General features: G+C 38.5%; 2 protein-coding genes across 4 annotated transcripts in view; one reads left to right on the forward strand and one right to left on the reverse strand.

The window, feature by feature from the left end:
- Positions 1-782: 782 nt before the first annotated feature.
- LOC138027718 (tubulin polyglutamylase TTLL11-like) lies at positions 783-9,541 on the forward strand. 2 transcript variants are annotated; one of them, XM_068875324.1, is made up of 5 exons: positions 783-1,202; positions 4,238-4,337; positions 5,300-6,191; positions 7,239-7,409; positions 8,166-9,541. In XM_068875324.1, exons 1-5 carry the CDS (start codon positions 855-857, stop codon positions 8,527-8,529), a joined length of 1,875 nt encoding a protein of 624 aa, XP_068731425.1. In that variant the 5' UTR covers positions 783-854; the 3' UTR covers positions 8,530-9,541. The 2 variants fall into 2 exon arrangements, with proteins under 2 accessions (XP_068731425.1, XP_068731433.1); XM_068875332.1 differs by lacking the exon at positions 783-1,202 and adding an exon at positions 2,264-2,481.
- A 1,486-nt stretch (positions 9,542-11,027) lies between these two features.
- Positions 11,028-20,685, reverse strand: part of LOC138027733 (kynurenine aminotransferase-like) — a 21,014-nt gene continuing 11,356 nt past the window's right edge. For both annotated transcript variants that reach the window (XM_068875341.1, XM_068875347.1), the window contains exons 7-15: positions 19,682-19,768; positions 17,927-18,043; positions 17,122-17,242; positions 16,864-16,940; positions 15,932-16,021; positions 15,382-15,568; positions 13,186-13,262; positions 12,916-13,002; positions 11,028-12,396 (exon numbers count right to left, since the gene is read on the reverse strand). In XM_068875341.1, coding sequence (XP_068731442.1) covers positions 12,331-12,396; positions 12,916-13,002; positions 13,186-13,262; positions 15,382-15,568; positions 15,932-16,021; positions 16,864-16,940; positions 17,122-17,242; positions 17,927-18,043; positions 19,682-19,768 — 909 coding nt within the window. In that variant the 3' untranslated portion in view covers positions 11,028-12,330. The remainder of the gene's footprint in view (positions 12,397-12,915; positions 13,003-13,185; positions 13,263-15,381; positions 15,569-15,931; positions 16,022-16,863; positions 16,941-17,121; positions 17,243-17,926; positions 18,044-19,681; positions 19,769-20,685) is intronic.

Here is a 20,685-nt window from a genome sequence, read left to right on the forward strand (position 1 = left end):
CCTTTCTTAGTGCATGCGTTCATCACGTCACGCCTAGATTACTGCAACAATTTGTTGTATGGTCTTCCTGCTTGTCATTTGCATAAGATACAACGTGTCTTGAATGCTGCTGCAAGGCTAGTTTGCTGTGCGCTGCGCCACTGACATATCCCGCCGCTACTTCTTGATTCAGTACACTGTCTTCCAGTCAAGGAGCACACCCAGTACAAGATTATTTTATTTGTTCTTAAAGCGTTGCCTGGCATTGCGCCAGACTACATAACCAATCTAGTTGAGTTGTAATCTGGGTCCAAGTATAACTTGCGATCCACCAATGGTCTCCTCCTTGTCCCGTTAAGGACAATGGGCAATCGATCGTTTGCAGTGGCTGCACCGTCACTCTGGAACTGACGTGACTGCCACCTGAGCTACGCACAATCTCGGACCTTAGCTCGTTTATTATTATTCAAACTAACTTGAACATAAAATAAGTACAAAACTACCAAAATAACATTCTAAACTATGATCTGTGATTAATTGAGTTCAACATGCAAGAAACATGTGATTAAGGAACTACAAAATTAGAAATTTATGTCACGGGCGAAAGCTATATATACGGTATTGGGCGTGTGAAAAACTAACAGCAGTGTTGACCGAAGATCAACAAGGGCAGCCTCGATTCATCACCCTCCCCTCGGCGGACAAAAGCTCTGGGAACGTGGTTGACCGGTCTGAGTTCGTCCCGGTACCCCTCAGAAGTACTTACCCCCCTCACCTACTGGCTGACAGGGTTGGGTAGGAGGAAAACCGCAGTGCTTTTAGGGCCCGCGATACCACCAAAGTTGTGAAGAGGTGTCCACGATTCCCCATCAAACATGAAATCGGACGATCCTGAATTGGACAGAGTAGTTTCCACCACTCAAATCCAGCCACTTGTTTCACGGAAGCTTCCTCGCTTAGTTACACCAATTCGAGGGCAAAAATGGCAAAATGAGAGCGATAATTACATCGTTGCTAAGGCCAGTGTGACTCATTCGCAACATGGAACCAAGGATCCCAAGAAACCGAAAAAGTTGATCTCTGAGCTCAACGTGGAAGGAAAGAGAGGAAAAGCAAAGAACCGACGAAGAAAAATTCCTCATGGCCCGTCTGTCGACACCTCGCGTGCACGAACAGGCGGTGAGGTTGTGCGTCTTGCCATTAAGGAGTTGGGCTGGCGCGAGGTTTGTACACGGTATATATTTTGCACTGATTTCATTCTTCAGGTCGTGGTTTAGATCATCCACTCTCTCTCCATCCTGGTCCACTCTAAGTTGTTTTCCCTGTAGCTGGCGGAAATAACCATTGTTTCAATTCCAAACGTTGCAAGAGCACAGCCATGGAACATTAATTTGTTGTTCCCAATTACGTTTTTAATCTTTGATCAACACGTTGTGTCAACAAAACGTTTTTACATAATGTCAATAAAGAAACAGTAACGTTGATTTATTTAGCGTTTAGCATCGTTGACAACTTCTTCAAGGTAAATCACGTACAGTCGCGCGTGCGGTGTATCAAAAAACAAATATTTGAGAAGTCACAAATTTTCGACGCACATGCACGAGCGCTGTCGAAGAATTCAAAGATTTTGATGAAATCTCTTAATTTCAAATCTCAAGCAACGAAGTGGTTAATAGATAGTTTCTTCAAAGGCTTGCTCTGAAGCAAAACAGTTAATACCTTATTTTAAGTACATTTGTAATTCGAAAATTTAATAGTGTTGATATCATTTCGGTTCGAGGAAGTGTCTAGATACCCGGCAGCCGGGAAGTGTTTTCAAAAAACTAGATACCCGGCAGTCAAAAATTTTGACCAATTTTCTCCAAATAGCGCTGATGAACAGTATTTAAGTCTAAGAACCCATTTCAAATAGCGCTGATAAACAGTATTTAAGTCTAAGAACCCATTTTAAAACGGTTAGCTTTCAAATGTTGAAAGCTAACCCTTTTAAAATGGGTTCTTAGACTTAAAATACTGTTTATCAGCTCTATTTGAAATGGGTTCTTCTTTTATACGGTAAATAAGACGTAACTAAATTGGGGCGACCCTTGGATCAACATATGTAACGAGATTAAAATAGGCTGCCAACAAATTAAAGAAACTAGAGAGATCTTAGTCCATTTAGTGCCTGTTAGCTACAGATAATCGAGCAACTTCAAGTTCTTAAAATAGAGAAGCAAGCAGGGACAGCGGAGCGTAGGGGGTTCTGGGGGAATTGTCCGCCAGAAAATTTTGAAATCTTGACGCTCGGAAATGCTACTTTCAGCATTCACGACGAGATATCAAAAAAAAAGAAATGTGGATCAACTGTAAAATGACAGATGTTTTACTTCTTATTTGTCACTGGATACATATATGACATAACTAAATACAGTCATATATCCCAGCCTTGCATATATTCCGGCTTTAAATCTGTACATGTTTGTCTTAATGCTTTGCTCATTTTGTTTTGTTTTTCCTTCGGTAAGTTTTCTTTTTTTATGTTTTATGGGTTTTAAAATTATTTTTAAATTTCTATTTTCTGCTTGAAATCAGCCCCACCTCCCCCAGCTCAACCGTTCCTTGCTAGTGGAGTGAGAGAATTTTCCTGCTTTCTTAATTTAGTGCTGAGCAGACATCTTTTTATGGAAACATGATGGTAAATCTCGTTGTAACCAGACACGGATATTGTGAATGTCTTACTCAGCTAACAGTCAGTGTTTGTGTTGATTGATGGTTCTTTGAGACATTTTAACATGAAATATCGTAAAATGATTATTATTAATTATTGCCCATGGATTAGTTACGTAAGTGATGCAGGGCTGGTCTCTGTTGGTGTGAATTTTTAGCTTAACATAAAATAGAGAAATGGGGTGAAAGGCTGGTAAAGGGTCCCAGTTAGGAGTACTGATGTCACTACATGCTCCTTTTTAAGTGCCGGGGAAGGCTCACTGTTCATAGGCTCTGCCAGAGAGTCAGATGCTGCACGTCCACCTCGTAACTCTGGATATATAAAAGCAGCAAAGGCGAGAGGCGAGTTTCTGGTGCCTCCATATAATGAGATTCCTGTGGCTAGGGGAAGAAAAACCCTGAGAGAAAACCCTGAGAGAAACCCCTGATCCTCCATGTTGGGGATTGAGCTGGGGGCTAACCACCCACTCTCGTAAAACCCTTTTGTTTACGGAAACACGAGCTAGAAATTAAACTGTTTCAGGGGTTGGAGGGGAGGAGGGTCTCAGCCAAGCTCTTCTCCACTATTAAAGAGATGGAAACATGAATAGTGGTAACCAAATTACCCTGCGGGAAGCTGTCACTAGGAAGGAGTCCCTAGTCCACCCTAGAAAGAAGATTAGGGTTGCATGCTGAGAGCAATGTATGCCCCAGGGAAATCTATGGAAATTAGAGCTGCAAGATAGGAGTGGATAGGGCATGTCTTATGTGGTGTAGGATGGTACAAAAAGAGAGGATTGAATTTGGGTGGAGATGCTGGGCTGTTATTCAACTAAAAGACAGGACAGAATGGAGATATTTTCTTCGCGCGTGCTCTATGATGATGATAAAATAGAGAAGGTATCCCAGGGGAATGGGCATTACTAAACCACGAAACACAGAAACAGCCAAACAAAACACTAAAACACCATATATGACCCCACCATACACTGAATACTAACCGACAAAGGTTGGATGTGAGATTAAATATCATTTTAGGCCTAAGCCTAAAACGTTATTGCTCCTAATTCATTGAGATTAGGATTCAGATTAAGACTGAGATTAGGAGCAGTAACTTATTAGGCCAAAAACGATGCTTAATCTCAACTCCAACCTTTGTCGGTTAGTATTCAATGTATGGTGGGGTCATACATGGTGTTTTGGTGCTTCGTTTTGCTGTTTCGTTGTTTAGTAATGTCCCAGGGGAACATGGCTAATTTGAACAGGGGAACAGGGAAACAAAGACAAAATATCAATATCACCTTTCAGGGATAAAAGACCCAAGAACAAAATATTGTTTGAAGGTGATTTTAGAGGGATCAAGGTCCCCCTCTCCCCTGGGAGATCTTCAATAGAGCACTGATTGAAGTCTTAGTCAGCTAAATTTCGGAATACAGGGCATAATTGCATACAGCAAGAGTCAAGTATGCCTTACGTTTTTTGAGACCCAAAAAATTTTATTTGTAAAGTGGAAACTGCAAAGATACATGTAAGTACAATATCGGTAAACAAGAAACCTTTCCCGTTTCAGATTCCTGTGGCTAGGCAAACTGGATGTGACTTTTATTGGCTTGGTGGAAACTTTGAAATACCGGATTATGTAGAAACTGGACAACTAAGCAAATTTTTTGGTGAGATGAAATACTTGTAAAACACACCTTGATCATTATTGGATGTAAACAAGTCAGTTTGGCACCATTTGGACCCATTACTCCCAATTCTCCTCCCCATGTCGTTTGTGACATTTTGGTGACAAAATGTACTGCAATAATTATTATTCTCACACACCTGTCCTTTAAAAGGTCCCTGTTTCTACACTTTATTCTCTATCATCTTAGCTCTTTTCAACTCCTTTCTCAGGGGCTCATAGGTTAATTCTTGTGGAATCCAAGCCAAAACAAGGGGTGGCAAATGGTAAAGTCCAAGACCCTGAGACCAAAACATGCAAGTGAACTCAGTTCACACCAATTGAAAATACATGTGATATAAATGAGACTTTGAGATCAGATGAAAAGTTTGCAAGTGCCAAGATTTTGGAGGTACCATAATTGCCACCCCTATTTTGAAGGGCGTGGTCCCACCTCTGGGTTTTCTGCAAGGAGTCTCTACATCATTGACATTGCGTGATGGCACTGCTGCAACCCTGCACTGGTGAGTCTGGCCACTTGCCTCCCACGAAAGTATCTCACCAATGCGGTCCAGATTTGATTCCTGGACTCGGTGACACATGTGGGTTGAGCTTATTCGTTCTCTACTCTTCTCCCAGAGGTTTTTCCCCAGTTACTGCGGTTTTCCTTGGTCCTCAAATGCCAACATTTGGTTTGCGTTTATAATGTACATGTACATTGTACTCAATTAGTGCTCTATATTTAAGCGCTGGAAGACTTGACACTTAAAAAAATTCATTATTATTGTCTTAATTAAATGAGCCATCACACTCAAGCAGAACATACACTGCTCACTGTTGACATCACTTGAAATGGAGTAGACATGCCTTGAAATACCTGATTTGACAATGTGTGCACTATATAATGTACATGACTGTATGCTAAACTGATAGTTATCTTATTACATGTCTTTTTTCCTTTGGCAGGCATGTCAGACGCTGCCCACAAAATACAGCTGACAAGACAAATCAACCGCCTTCAGCTACTTTTTCCTCATGAGTTCACCTTCTACCCTAAAACATGGATCCTGCCTGAGGAATATGGTGAACTTCTTGCTTATGCTTCGAAGAAAAAGAAGTCACAGACTTTTATCTTAAAACCTGATGGTGGATCCCAGGGTGAGGGAATTTTCCTAACACAGAATGTTCATGATGTTAATCTGGATGCATCCTTCGCAAGGCCATCTGTTGTGCAAGAATATATAGCAGATCCCTATCTTTTGGACAAGTTTAAATTTGACTTGAGAATTTATGTTGTATTGAAGAGCTTAGACCCATTGCAGGTGTACATTTGTCGGGAAGGAATGGTACGCTTCTGCACAGAGCACTACCATCCACCAACACCCAAAAACATATTCAAGACATACATGCACTTAACGAACTATTCCTTGAACAAGTACAGCTCAGGATATGTTCAAAGTGATGCCGGTGATAAAGGAAGTAAGCAAAAGCTTAGTGCAGTCTTCAGAAAACTGGCAAAAGAAGGCTGTGACATAAAGCGTCTGTGGGCTGACATTGACAAGGTTGTTTGCCAGACTATGATTGCTCTAGTACCAATCCTAAAACTTCAGAACCAGGTCATGAGTGCAGAGTTGAAGCAAAAATTGAAGTGTTTTCAAATCTTAGGTTTTGACATTTTACTGGACAAAAATCTTAAGCCTTTTCTTCTTGAAGTGAACTCAAGTCCAAGTTTAAGAATTGATCATGAAGAAGAAGTTAGTCCTGGGAAAGTTGAGCATGTTATTAGTGCAACAGACATGGAGATTAAACTTCCAATTGTCAAAGACTCCATGTTGCTAGCATGGCAGCATAAGAGAATGTAAGTATATAGAAAGAGTTCAATGATGTTTGTTGCTTTTGATGACCATCCTTAAGACAGATACACTGTAGAGTAGATTGGATGGAATTTAAGTAGAGAGGGTGTTGATTGAAGAGCAATCAACACCCTCCTGAGACAACCTTCCTTAACCCACTGTTTCCCGGGAGTGAGACTTAACAGATTTTACTCTGTCTAATGCCAGCTAAATGATTTTACTTGTCAACTGGGAACATCCTAGGGTGCCCTCTCCCTCCCCTTTTAACGCCTGCCACGCAGGCTATTGTTAGGGAAAACTTAACAAAATCCGTGGGTTCAAAAGACTTGAGTATGAAAATCTAAAGAAAAAAATTTGGATGCCTCCTTTTGAATATTTTTCTCCATGATTAATTAGTTTAGACAATGTCTATTATTAGGTGATTTGTAAGAATATGTTCCTTACAGTTTGCCGTTTTCTCACAGATAGCCATGTGTGTGCCGTGCATTAGCCATGTGAACGGATTGGGCATCCGTTCCAATGGCTCGGGCTATCAGTTCGAAAAAAAAATTGCATCTGTTCGAATGGCTTGGGCTATCAGTGCGAAAACAATTGTCACCCGTTCGAATGGGTTATTGCTGTTGTGTTCCAAAAAATGTTATCCCAACATTATTATCGTTTGGATATTATTAAAGGCCTTTGCTTTTCTATTCCTTTCTCCTTTTACATCTCCAAGAAATGCTAACAATCATTCAGAATATTATTGATACGATGCGGGAACCTTGATCATTTTACTTAGAATATATTTATTCGACATTAAATTTTTGTTGATTTAATTGAGAGAATTTCTGATTTCACAAAAAAATTACTATAATTATTAGCTGGTCCTGCAAAGAGCTAGTCATGTATAGGAAGATCAACGATAAATTATTGAAAGAATGAAACGTGTAAATACTAGAAAACAGATTTGATGTAAATTGCAGAGAATTTAAACATTAAATTAAATACTTGTAGTAAGCACTGTGTTGATTATAAAATGAGTTCAGCGATTATCATGACACTTGCTGTTGCAGGGATGACAGTCCTCCAGAGATTGCAGGTTGCTTGCACCAAATTTATCCCAAGCTGGCTTCCCAATTGGATCACCATCGAGTTGTGGAACGGTGCGTCACATTGTTTAGACACTTCGTGGGTGTTCGAACATCTACCAGAATGGGTCCTACATCTTTCAGAATGATGGCAAGGTAGGTTAAATATTTTCGGTTGTGTCTGGCCAATATTAATTTGCATGTAATAAGACCAGTGGGAAAACAAATTGGACTAGCCACCCAAAATTAATACTGAGAGTCTTAATTACCATGATGTCTTCCTCATTTTCTTGTCACCCATTTAGAAGTCAGGTGCTGGCTGGTAAAAAGGCAAGATGTTAACTGCCACTATTTAAAAATGATATTGTGGACTGAAGTTCACTTTAAGTTTTTCCTGTACATTCTTTTGTGGTCACGATTTCAATGTTATTGGGTAAGTTTCAGAATAAAATATGAGTTTGAGACTTTCACCTAAAAGTCAATTATTTTTAGCATAATGTTACATGTACCTGCACCGTTTTTCAAGTAATATGTTCTGATAAGGCTGATGGCTTCACTGTACATGCTTGCATGTTTATTATGGCCAGGGATGTACAGTGGACAATATTCAATTACCTGACATGCACAGTTATTTTACACCAACTATTTTGATTTTTCGAGAATTAATATGAACTAGCATACAGTGTATGTCATGCTGTGTTAGGCCAATGCAATAGACCAAATTATCATCCCATAGTACAGCTCCCTAAATTTGAAATTAATTTCTGCCTGGTTGTCTGGCTGTAATATGTTACAGCTTCTTGTTTTTTCCACTTCATGGCTCAAATTAGTTTGTTCGAAAGAAATGCAGACCATAGCTGCAGTATCACTCAGGTAGTAATTTAAGGTTATCATATGTATTGCTTTCAACAGGCGATGTCATCTAACTGACTTTGGCTTCACTCTTGCTGCGTTTGACATAATGTTCATCAACATGAGTCGTCGTCATCCAGTAGGCGATTCTGGTCGGGCAGCTCTCAGTTTTAATGCCTTCTGTGAATCGCTCATAGCAATAGGGCACAAGAAATTCTCACTGACTATGAGACTGGAGCCTGTGGAAATATTACTGACTGTTTTGAAACACTGCGAGCAAAATTTGCAATGGCCAGCAGGGAAGAAAGGCGATGTGTCACAACCTCAAAGAAAGCAAAAACTTCCTTCCCGATTAAGTGTACGTACAATGCACAGCTGCTTTCTTTTACCAACAAGTCCTCTTATCAAGGATGGTCTCTTGTAAATCATTCATCACAGTTGGTGATTTCTCATCAAGTTCTGCAATTCTGAAATCACCAAATCTCAAAATCCCAGACAGTAAATTATAACATTTGGGGAACTGTGGCAATCCTTGGTTTTCACATCAATGTGTCCATGTTGGTGTCCCAAACTATAAAAAAAAATGTAATCTTTCTTTCAGTTAAGAGACATGGTTACTAAATTCCACACAAGTGGAAACTAAGGACATGGTTTATGCTACTCCTTGAAGTCCTTGAAAAGCCCTGGAGAGGTAGGCTTTTTCAGCAAAGAAAACAATGAAACACCATGTATGGCATAGAAATCTTCTTATAAAGACTCCTTGAAAACTCAATTTCTGGTTCTTGAAAACTCCTTGAATACTCCTGGAATTTTATAGACAAAATCCAACACGAACCCTGTAAGTCTAGAATAATTATATAGTAATTATTATTCCTTTAAAGATTCTCTGTCTAATTAATGCTAGATGATTTTCCTCATCCATGGGGTGAAAAGGTCTACAGTGCAGCTTGGAGATGAGAGAAACATTACTTGAAATACTATTTCTACATGTAAACATCTGCAGATAGATGGCTAGCAGTTCCTTCTAAGTCAGTTGAGCTCCCAGTCTCTCCCCAACTCACACGTGTGACTAAAGCAGGTGGCTCGAGACTGCTAGCAGTCTACCTGCAGATGCCCATCAACACAAATGGAGAACGACTCATTTGGGATTTTTGTTTTCTTTCTCTTTTTGTGTAGATTCTGAGTATACAAAATAGCATACAGTGTATTGTGACAGTGTCTTACCATTTCAATTCTGTCTGTAAGCCTTGAGTAACAAAGTGTTGACCCCACTACTACTAATGCAAGGTCGGGGGTATGTGGTAGCATGTCTTGAAAAGTGATAACCTTAATATTTTTTCTTTTCAAAATTTAAAAATTAATTCATTTTTACGGAGCACATAAGACAGTCAACAGGACACATTTAGTCACTAATAAACTAAGGCACATTACTTTTATTTTTCATTTTGAGGCCATTCTTTATAATATATTAGTAATCCATCTGATATTCACAAATGACTTTCTGGGCACTGAAACATAACATTTCCTGATAGAAAAATGAACTAGAGTTGAATTTCCTACCAAATATGATGGCTTGAGAAGTTACATGTACCTCTGGTAAGTCACTCAATCAATCCAATTTTCATCTGGGTTTATCCCCATAAATGGGGGTGGCCGGATTTACCCCACTTTGTCAGCAATCCTTTTAACTCCCACTCTCCATCGTGTCCTTTTTCTCCACTTGCGTCTTCCATGTCTTCTTTGGTTGTCCTCGCTTCCTCTTGCCCTTCACTTTGAACTCCAACGCTTTTCTCAGAACATGCCCATCATCCCTCCTCAACATGTGCCCGTACCATCTCACTCCATTTGCCTTTGCCATCTGAACCACTGTTTCCTTCAATCCCAACATCTCCATCAGGTCCTCTGTCCTCTTTTTCTCCATCAGTTTTGCACCACACATTGCTCTCTCAGTCCTTCTCAAAATTGCGATCCCATTTTCCCTCAGACACCATGTCTCACTCCCATATAACATCGCCACTCTTACACAACTCCGATAAACCATTCCTTTCACCTTCATCAAGAACCTTTTTGAGTTCGGCAAATCTCCACATTCCCTGAACTACACCCAGCCAATTCTTGCTCTTACTGTCACAGCTGCCTCACAGCCAACCACTTGTATTCACCCTATCCCCCAAATAACAGAAACCTCTCACCGTTTCCACCTCTTCACATAACTCCTCCACCGGTTCCACGAATCCATCAGCTTGCTTCTTGCATCCTCCATGTCACACAAAATCTCTCCCCAACCTCGAGGTCACCCTCTTTACTTTTGAGCATCTTCCATGGATCCATTTCCCACATTTCACACACAACACTGAATTTGCCATTACTCGCTTCCCACAGATACCACATGGATCTACCTTACAGACACTTCACCTTCTGCCCCAATCACTACCACTGACTGCCGGCAGTCAACAACGGCCGCTCGCAAGGGCTTTTGCAAGGTGGTTTCACCTTCAACTCTGATTGGTCCATTTGAATTTGACCGCGCGCTGGCAACACGACCCTCCAATCAGAGTTGAGGGTGAAACCACCTTGCGAAGCCGCTCATCAGGCTTTCCATCATTCTGCAAGCAGTGCTTGTGCAGCCCAAGGTCAGGGGTTGCACCTTTCTGTTTGTGGTAGGCAAGTGCGGCCCACCCCAGCCTTTGGGCTGGCCGGTGCCTATGTTTTCCCGGTGTCATCATGAGGGTTTTATTTGAGCGCATAGTTTCTACAGGGAGCATGCCCTTGCTTACCCCCAACCTTGATTTTCGGACACGAGTGGTCCCGAGACTAAGCCTCTCCGACGATTTTGAGAAGGAAGGCAGGGACGCTACTCCCTGAGACCCCATATTGCATTATAAAGCAAACAACAAATTAATATTTCATCCTCTAAAAAGGTTTAATTAATATTAATTTATTCATTTTCCTGTAGAGTAATTTAGTTCCCTTGTTGAACCCAACTGTGCAAATCTTCAAAATTAAATTGCCCTGTATGCATGCATATTGTACAAAATGACGACTACTAAATCCTGCACAGCATTTCATAGTTGAGATTATATTGTAAAATTTTATGACTTTGATTGGACCATATCAAAATAGCTTTCCCTTTTAAAACATGTGAGAAGAACATCATATGAAAGAGAAACCCCATCTGATTTTTATCGAGTTGCATTTGGTAGTTATGTTCTCCATGTCTTTTATATCAGTTTTGATGTATTTATCGCAGCTTGGATGGTTGACAGGAAAGATCTTTGCGTCAGTTATTTCAAAGAATCATTGTCGTCATGCAATGTAATTTTGAGGCATACTTAGTCTAATATTATTGCTGTGAGTCCACAGGCAAGCAGCACACTAATTTTGGCTTGGAGGATGGGGTCCCTCTGTTGCAGATTATATTGGCAGCTTGATGTCGATTTTAGGGAATTCTGTTAGCCACTATGATTTTGCACATGCACTTTGAATGTCCATGCTATAACATTATTCCAATGCATGCGCTGTTGGTCTGACCAAATGTGGTTCTAGTCAAAAGCCCACAGATAAGACTTAGAGTTGGGTCTCCAGTTGCTCAGTTCGGTCAAAGCATCCAGCTAGCTCTTCAAGGGGCATTGATTCAAATCCCATCGAGGTTTCACATTTTTTCCGAGTTCCATTTGATTGTTGTCAATTCAAAAGGTACACCAACAAATCCCCTAAAGATTCTTCAAAAATGGAGCTATACAAACAGCTTTTATGATAGCGTCATTTGACTACAACTACCAGAATTCAATTTGTTTTTCTTTTCTTATTTAAATTTTGTATTTCCAGTAGGGTAAAAATAACATTAACTCTATCGTATGAGACAAGCAAAACTTGAAGGATTCTGGGACTTGCAGTCAAATGGTGTCATCATGCAAATGTCCTATTACAACTTGGCTTTCTTATTCTACTGTACAAATTTCTTTGCCAATACACTGTATATTAAACGGAATGAGAATTCATTTTTCAATATTGAATGCGCTTTTCCTCCTTTTTCAATAAAATAGGATTTTCTCTTGTCCATTACATGAACACCAAAAGAGCTACTGTAGTCATTTCACAAAGCTTTTCCTTATACTCAGTCATGCAATACCCCTCACACACACAAAAAAAAAATACTGTAACCCTAAAATTAATATTCCTAGAAACTTTTTTCAATTGTCATTTAATGTAGAATTGTCACTTCTCATTTGCTTAGTTCATCTTTCCATTCTTTGAGCTTCTTAGCACCCTTTTCCAGTGTACTGTCCTCCTAAAATTCAATATAAAAAGGTATCAGAAAGAAATATCAAGTATCTTTTTTGCTCCACAGTGACTACAATTTAATTTAGGAACAGGTGCAGCTCAGTTGGTTAGTGTGGGGCTTTCGGAGCAAGGGGTCCACGCGGTTCGATCCTCTATGACTTCAAGGTCTGTTTCAACTTTAGGATACAGTCGGCTCCATTGATACCAGCCTAGCAGCTGAAGGAACTTGCATTGTTAAATAAAAGTGACTTAAGTTACCTTAAAATTTGCCTTTATTAGTGCTAATAGTTCCACTTGCAGTGTTCCATTCTTTCCCGCTAATAATAATAATTGATTGCTAGAAAGCAATGTATCAAGTGAAGCAATGATCCTTGCCTGCGAGCAGGCTCTCTGAGGGACTGGGGTTGGGCTCACCCCCTCCGCTCAGAGAGAGCATGCTTGCAGGTTAATAAATTTAGGATCCTCGCAGTTATGAACACACTTTTAGCAATTGCGTAGAGAAGCCTAAAAAGTTCTGTTTTCTAACCTTGATAAAGCAAAACCTTATGTACTTGGATCCATAATGCTTGTGTTGTGTAGAATAAAAAGCACTTGGAGGAATAGCAGCGATTCCCTGAAAATAATATGTGAAAAAATCTTCATGATAAATTTCTATACAGCAGTTGCAATGTATCCTACTGTAAATGATATTACACTGTATTTCATACTATGTGACAGGAATCTGCAAAGGGCAATTTTAAAACCAAATTGTTCACAATAATATTATAATAATTGATCTTTTGTCAGGCATAAATACCTTTTCTTTGGTTAACCACCGCACAAACTTGTAGTCATGGGGATCGTCACTTTTATCGTATTCATCAAAATTCACATCTACAATGAAATGAGTTGTCAAAAATAAAAACAATACTGAAGAGTTAGATTGGGTGCGTTCAATTATTCCGGAATGAGAATATGTGGAGTAATGATTTAAAACGCTACGTCTGGCATTTTGAAGCAACAAGGGTAATAAAGATATGTTTAAAATGGTACATGTATTTCAGCAGGTAAAATTAATGAGAATTTTAATTTTGAATCTCCGTAAAAACCAAGGATTTTTAACTTCTATTCCACATACATTGTATTCAAATTCCAGGATACGGTCAATTGAATGCACCCTTAACCATCAGTCATTTTCCTGGAAATTACATGTAGTGTAGTGCTCAAGAGCACAAGAGATTAGCAACAACAGAACTGTCAGCTTTAGGCAGTGGCACAGTGGCGAGAGCACTTGCTTCCCACCAAGGTGGCCTTGGTTCAATTCCCATCATATGTGGGTTGAGTTTGTTGGTTCCCTCTCCCCTCTCCTCAAAAACCAACAATTTGATTTGATTTGCATTAATTTGTTGATTTCAGTTTACAGTGTCCCCAATTAGTGCTCCTGCACTAGAAGACTAGACGCTTAAATACATGTAAAGTTCATTTCCTTTCCTTTCCACTACACTGACATTAAAGGGGCTAGGTCACGCTATTTTAGGTAATTTTGTTTAATTTTGTTAATTATGAGCTCTAAACGTCAAATTGACAGAGCAAGAGTCTTTCATTTGCAAAATCACCGCAACTGGGAATGATTTTCAAGCTTTGTAAATGACATTTTGATACAGACTGAATAATTATAAATTTGAAAAAGGGCACTGGGCTGACGTTTTTCAAATTTAATCCATTTCAATCCTCTCCAGTTTTGTCCATCCATGTCCCTTCTTGGCTTCCCTGTGCTTTGTTAGAATTCTTCTATAGTTTTGAGCAGTTATTTTGATATTTCAGTTAATTCTATGACCATTCGATCAGTGCTGAAAATGCCTAAAATAGCGTGACCTAGCCCCTTTAAAGAATAGGCACGCATTGCATAAGCGTGGCAGTGCAGTAACTAATTGACACATTGCTTTATTCCACAACTGCCCACTAAGCTGCGTTTTGTTTTTCAGCCCTAATAATATACAATATCGTTTTGGTATCGTAAATTATTCTTGCATGGGACCTCGCTTCCCGTTCACACCCGCCATTTTGTGTTTCATTTTTTTTTTTTGGAAGTCAAACCCAATAAAGCTGTTAATAGTGATACATTGTCATCGAGGCTGACATGAAGATCCCTTCAACTCGACAAGAAATGTGCAAATTCGACACAAAGATCGCAATCGTCCAACTCTTGAGGTTGACCATTTTCTGCAAAGTCAAAAATTCACTCTCCTAGATGAGGTATTGATCACCAGGTAATTCCATCGTTTTGGAAATAGAAGCAGATTTATTTATATTCATCAGCGTCACAAATTCTTGCCGATTTTGGGGCTCATTTTTTGAAATTTAAGGCCGGTGCCTACTATTGTTATTGTGCATACGTTCTGCGCATCTTGAGATACTCGGATTTCCTATCGGTGATGCTTACTAATACAGGGATATTTTTGCAAGGTTTAAAACTATCCGGAGAAAGTAGATCTTAGTAAGTACTCTTGGTATCCGAAAAGAAAATTGGGGGTAACCATGCATTTTTGAGAGACAATTAAGTTTCAATTTGAGAAAGAACGCCATACATTGCTTTGTATTTTAAAGCTTTTTATTATATTATTCATGAATTTTCTTTGAAAAATGCGTGGTTACCCCCAATTTTCGTTTTGGATTTTAATAACACTTGTTAAGATCTACATGTACATTTCCTGCATAATCACACACCGGGGCAAATATATTGTTAATTAGTAGGCACCGTCCTTAAGCATGCTTCCAACAGACCTATTTATTTTCATGATTATATTTTATGCACGCGATGTGGGCCTATTGGCACCACTGACTTACACTCTTACAAGCCAGTGGCATAGCGTGTACAGTGCCCTTACAAAAAGCCAAACTGCAAAATCCTGACAAGTGCCTGACTGGAACCACCTTAAAATAAACCTCTGGCACCAATCTTCCACCCATAAATATATATGTGTACTGTAATTTGATAGATAAGAGTTCTCACCGATATCAGATGTGTCAGCCATCATAAAGTAACCTCCTTCTGGAATAGTCGGCTTAAAACCAACCTCCCGTAGAAGCTTAGCCATAAGGTCACGTTTCTGCTGGAGCATACCACTGAGTTCTTTAAAATATGATTTTTCAGTGCCTATAAGTGGGATTTGATGTTCAAATGCTTGTGCCAGGGCTTCCTTGAAAAAGAGGCAAAGGATCATGTATAACTTAGTACAGTTAGACTAAGTATAAGAATATTCAAGTGGGTGGATGGAATCAATTTTGGGATCACTTAAGACAAGTCCCACCAATGGTTATTGTAAAAGCATCAACATGCAAATTAATGCAGGGCCTCTAACAAAGTTACGCCAAAATCTTTCATGGTTTGGGTAACCTGGGGTCAGCACCATTAAGAGATGATCAGTACAGGCCACCCAACTCTCCCTACACAAGGCATGCTTGATTTATCAACCATCTTTTAACATCATATTCACAAAAAGTACAAAACAGTTTGATAAAAAATTAACATGATAAAATGGAAATAATTTTTGAACCTATACCTGGGTTGGGGTGGGGAGGGTGTACGTCACTTGTGCCTGCACAGTCTGAATATTTTTAATTAACTCTTTTGGAGCAATGGACCACCCAAGCTAAAAACAAAAATGGACAGGATCAAAATAATGAAACTGTTAGATATGTTTCAGCTGACAGACCGTACAAGACAAAGAGAAATCTGCTTTAAATTTAAATAAATTAGTTTTCCTTTCAAACACATCATTTTCAATAAATCATGAATGGACGAAGACTTGAAAAAGAGAAATAAACCACATTGTGTACATTATTTTGATTGTTAAACCCATTGACACATGGCAGTGAGACTTAACAGATTTACTGTGTCTAATGCCAGACGATTTTACTTGTCAACGTGGGGCATCCTAGGGCATTTGAGGTGACAATAGGTTAAGCATATTGATAATGGTAATTTATCATGATACTTCGATTATTATAGTCCCATAATTATGGGAATGCAAGTACTGTATTATACTACTCATTCAAGGTAAAAAAAAACTGCAAATGCTTCAGAATTGCACAGCTACGAACAGAGATTACTAAAATAATGAATTCACTTTTGATGCCAGCTCACATCTTCTATAGTCATACATACGTAGATACGTAGAAACAAATCTAAATGTAGCTATATGACTGTTACAAGTAAAATCATTAAAAAGGGAGATCTAAATGTAGCTATTATGACTGTTACAAGTAAAATCAAGTCGGTGGGCCCTTCTGTGGAACACCCTGCCCCACCAAGTAAGAACTTACATTACATGAGAGCATTAATTTTTTCATCCTTTCCTAGCTTGTACTGACGGTTTTTCTGCTTAATGTTCCACACCATCTTATAAAAGGGTTTCATTCTCTGCACATTATCTATTTATACAGTTTACTTCTATAGACTAATGTGATGATGATCATTCTTTAATTAATTTACCTTCCACCCAGTGACACTAAAAGTCTTCCCTGCACTCCCAATAGTTATTGTCCTCTCCCACATACCAGGGAGTGTGGCTGTATCAATGAAAAGACACACTGTGAGCCACTTATACACTCAGTCATGCAGCTCTTAAAAAAAACCAACACTTTGGGCCTGCACGAAGCCCTAGATTGGTGTAATCTTAACAGAAGGTACATCTAACTGTAACCTGATTGATCTACCTGAAGAATACAAGACTAAGTTGAAAATTCTCACCTATCCTAATGTGCTCTGCTCCATCATAGACAAGCCATTCATACACTTCATCACTAATACAAATTACATTGTATTTTTTGCACAGATCTGCAATGAGCTGTAGCTCTTCTAAACTAAAAACCTACAACAGGAAAGTAACTCATTCTTACACGTAATTCAAACAGATGTCCTGTCATTCCTAAAAAGCAATGAAGAATTTTAAGGTAGGAAAAACAGGTACGTAGACCACATTAGAAATTGGTCACGTGAAAAAAAACTTTCAGATTGATGGCTGGGTGGGTTTCAACTGAGGTTTTTCCACATGCCAAGCTACACCATTAAATATTTCATCCTGGAAGGAAAACAATAATAATATTGAAAGTAAAAGCAACAGAACCAGTGATGATTTAAAGGTGATTACTAAAAATAACTGTACATGCAAAATCTGCATGCCCTTTTCAGTCTGTTGCTCTTCAACCAGTTACCGGTAATTGGTCATTAAAATTTTCTGAGTTGATGTCTGCCTCCTCTTCAAAACAAGTGTTTTGTGACTATAATTAGTTCTACTTTACATACATGTATGAATGAAAACTAATTTTCATAGGAAAAACTTTGCACTTACATGTAGACTCGTTTTTAAAAGGAGGCAGACATCAACTCGGAAATGGCCTATTGACCCCAGATGTCGTACTCTTAATAATAATACTACATGTATTATTTTAAAATTAAAACATTTTGTAGGGTATTATATAATTTTAACTCCACAACCAACATCAGCAATTAATGAAAATATACAGTTGCACAGGTATCAAGCTTTTTTGGCCACCTTTCCAGTAGGATTGTGTGGTGTGTTAAAGACAATTGCCCTCGTCTTTTCGCTAAATGCAGACTCTAGTTCCTCTTTGTCCAAAATCCAGTCCTTTGTTGACGTAGCATTTTCTTTCTGATGAACAAAATCACACAGAAAATGTTACAAAGCATTTAACCCTAGCCTACAGCTGTACATGTAACTGTAATGTCCCTGCCTAAATCTCAGAGTTTATAAAAACTTAATACAGATTTGAATGTGATCAGCCTTTACAAACTGACGTCCGATCTCACCCTAGAGAAAGAATACATGCAATGTAAACCAACATGATACTTTGCGATATGTGTGGTATATAAATCCTACTTGGTAAAAGAGGAATTAAAAGGTTTGCACTGGCTAAAAATTCTTATCGTCGCGGATGTTTCGGCTACAACTGTTATCTTCTTAGCAAAGGATAAAAAATGCAAATGTTTAACGGCGTCCTGTATAGTAACGTAATATTAAATATCTCGAAAGAATTCCTTAAGGTAACAAGTCGCTAGTCTCAAGAGTATTATTAATGATGATAGAAGTTGTTAATGTTTTTGTATACGCTAGGCAGCGCTATGTGTTCGTTTACAGAGTTCTCATCTCGCACGGAGTGCCACGCTTCAAGAATTAGTCTTTGTCACCACGTCAGTGACCTGTCAACAATTTCCACATTCTCCAAATCTATTTCATGACTGTGGAGCATAAGGTGTTTGGCAACCAAAGAATTTTCATCCAATGTTGCTATGGCCTTTGCTGTTCTTTCACGCGTGTTTTTAGCGCACGTGATGTCTGGCCAACGTAAACAGAATCACAATCTTTACATTAATTTGATCTTGTACACGATTCCTCTGGAAGCCTGATCTTTCCCGATTTTGTCTTTTGGTTTTTCGAGTATGTGATCAGCCTACGTCCGATCTCACGCTAGAGAAAGAATACATGTGGCACATGTGTTACCAAATTTTTGACATGTCTGGCTACACACCGAGTATTTTTAAATCCTACTTACAATGTACCATAACCATGTACATGGCATCGCTTACTTTCCAGTTTTAGTCTAGCCAGTTATTTATTAGAAAAATCACAGAAATTAATTTATTCAACCTAATCAAAAACTCCAACTTCCAGAAAGTGATCTGGACAAATTTACACATGGTAAAATTTACTGTAAATTTTGAGACAACAATTTTGGGTTAATTACCGTAAGTATATTTTTATTAACATTTAAAATAATAATTTTAAGATGAAAAATTGTGTTTCTACATGTACATTGTATTAAAGAGTACATACACAAAATAATATTGTACCCTAAAGAATGTAATAATAATATGCAATCAGTATTTTAAATAATTATTCTTAATTAACATTGCACTGTGCACAATTTAAAATTCTGAAATATTGCTTTCAGTTTACATGAATTCCCACATTAAAAATAATAAATGATAATGAATAGAGCGCGTTTCAATCGAGTGTCGTAAAACCAAAACCAAAGTACAAGTAATTACTTTGGCCAATGAAAAAGTACCGAGACAATCCCGTAAACCAATCAAAACTCTAAGTAATTACACATAACCAACACAAAGCACGGGAAAATGTGCATGGTTTCAATGATTGGTTGAAACTTTTGAACCAATCACTGAGTGAAGTAATCAAAAACCAATTGAAAGCAATTTGCTAATTACTTTTGACACTCAATTGAAAACCGCTCTGACTAACAACTACTGAACACATTTTAATGATCCTTACGGCTCTAATAGGGACAAACTTGGGAATTCCACCAGCAAATGATATTTGGGCCACATAGCAATCAAAGAATGGCTCAATGATAATCACCTGTAAAGAGATTAAGAAAGATTAAATCAGGTTTACTTTAAAATTTAATAATCCAGAAATCGTACATGAAAGATACTTTTCCAACAACTATAAAGTTAAGGAGAAAAAAAGCTGCTTTGGATGTACAAGGACTGCATTTACATGTACAATAATTTTTTATTTATGCACCCTGCAGTCGACAATGTTCATGGAAAAAAGCCTGGCCCCAGTCAGTGATTGAAGATTACTAGGTCCTGAAGGTTTCTTACATGTATCAGCAAATGCAAAACAACATCCCAAACATCCCTTGTCAAAAATGCCAGGATCCTAGCATCCTCTGTTGCAGATACTGGAGACTGAAGGAAAGCCTAAACAGGCAAAAAAAATAAAACTAGGCAACAACGAAAATGTTACATGTACATTTCTTTGCCTATTTAGACTTTCCCTTCATTCCTACTACAGCCTGTATCTGCCTCTGGGTCTTCATGATATGGATTACATGTACAGTGTAGATGCCACAATTCCATTTTGTCATTGCAGGGACACACTGTGTATGAGTTATAAAATTTAGTTTTGGCTAGGCAGGGTTTATAAATTAACAAAACTATTTAAGACATCCTCCACAGACTTATCACAACATGATAAATTGATTTTAATACCCACTGACTCCTAAACTGCTCCACATTCACCTTATCACTCAGCGGCCATTTTGGAGTCCGTGGGGAAATTAAAGGCTTTGTCTTTGCATTGTCTTTAATTTGCACGTCTAGACATTGAGTGATATGGGTCTATTGACATCTGGCATTCGATAGATTAAAATCACTCAAGTCTCACTTCTGCAATTCAATGGGTTTATAACAGGAGCAATGATTCAGGCCAGTAATTTAATTTGTCATCAATATTATTGTAAAGATTATGAACCTTTTTGTTCAACTTAC

The sequence above is a fragment of the Montipora capricornis genome, chromosome 2 (genome assembly GCF_036669925.1).
Source record: "Montipora capricornis isolate CH-2021 chromosome 2, ASM3666992v2, whole genome shotgun sequence".
NCBI classification, from domain to species: domain Eukaryota; kingdom Metazoa; phylum Cnidaria; class Anthozoa; order Scleractinia; family Acroporidae; genus Montipora; species Montipora capricornis.

Excerpts from the sequence above, each read along its gene's own strand:
- LOC138027718 (XM_068875324.1), top strand. The coding sequence starts at position 855 with ATGAAATCGGACGATCCTGAATTGGACAGAGTAGTTTCCACCACTCAA. Across the intron at positions 1,203-4,237 it reads AGGAGTTGGGCTGGCGCGAG|ATTCCTGTGGCTAGGCAAAC; the intron begins GTTTGTACACGG and ends TTCCCGTTTCAG. Across the intron at positions 6,192-7,238 it reads GCATGGCAGCATAAGAGAAT|GGATGACAGTCCTCCAGAGA; the intron begins GTAAGTATATAG and ends TTGCTGTTGCAG.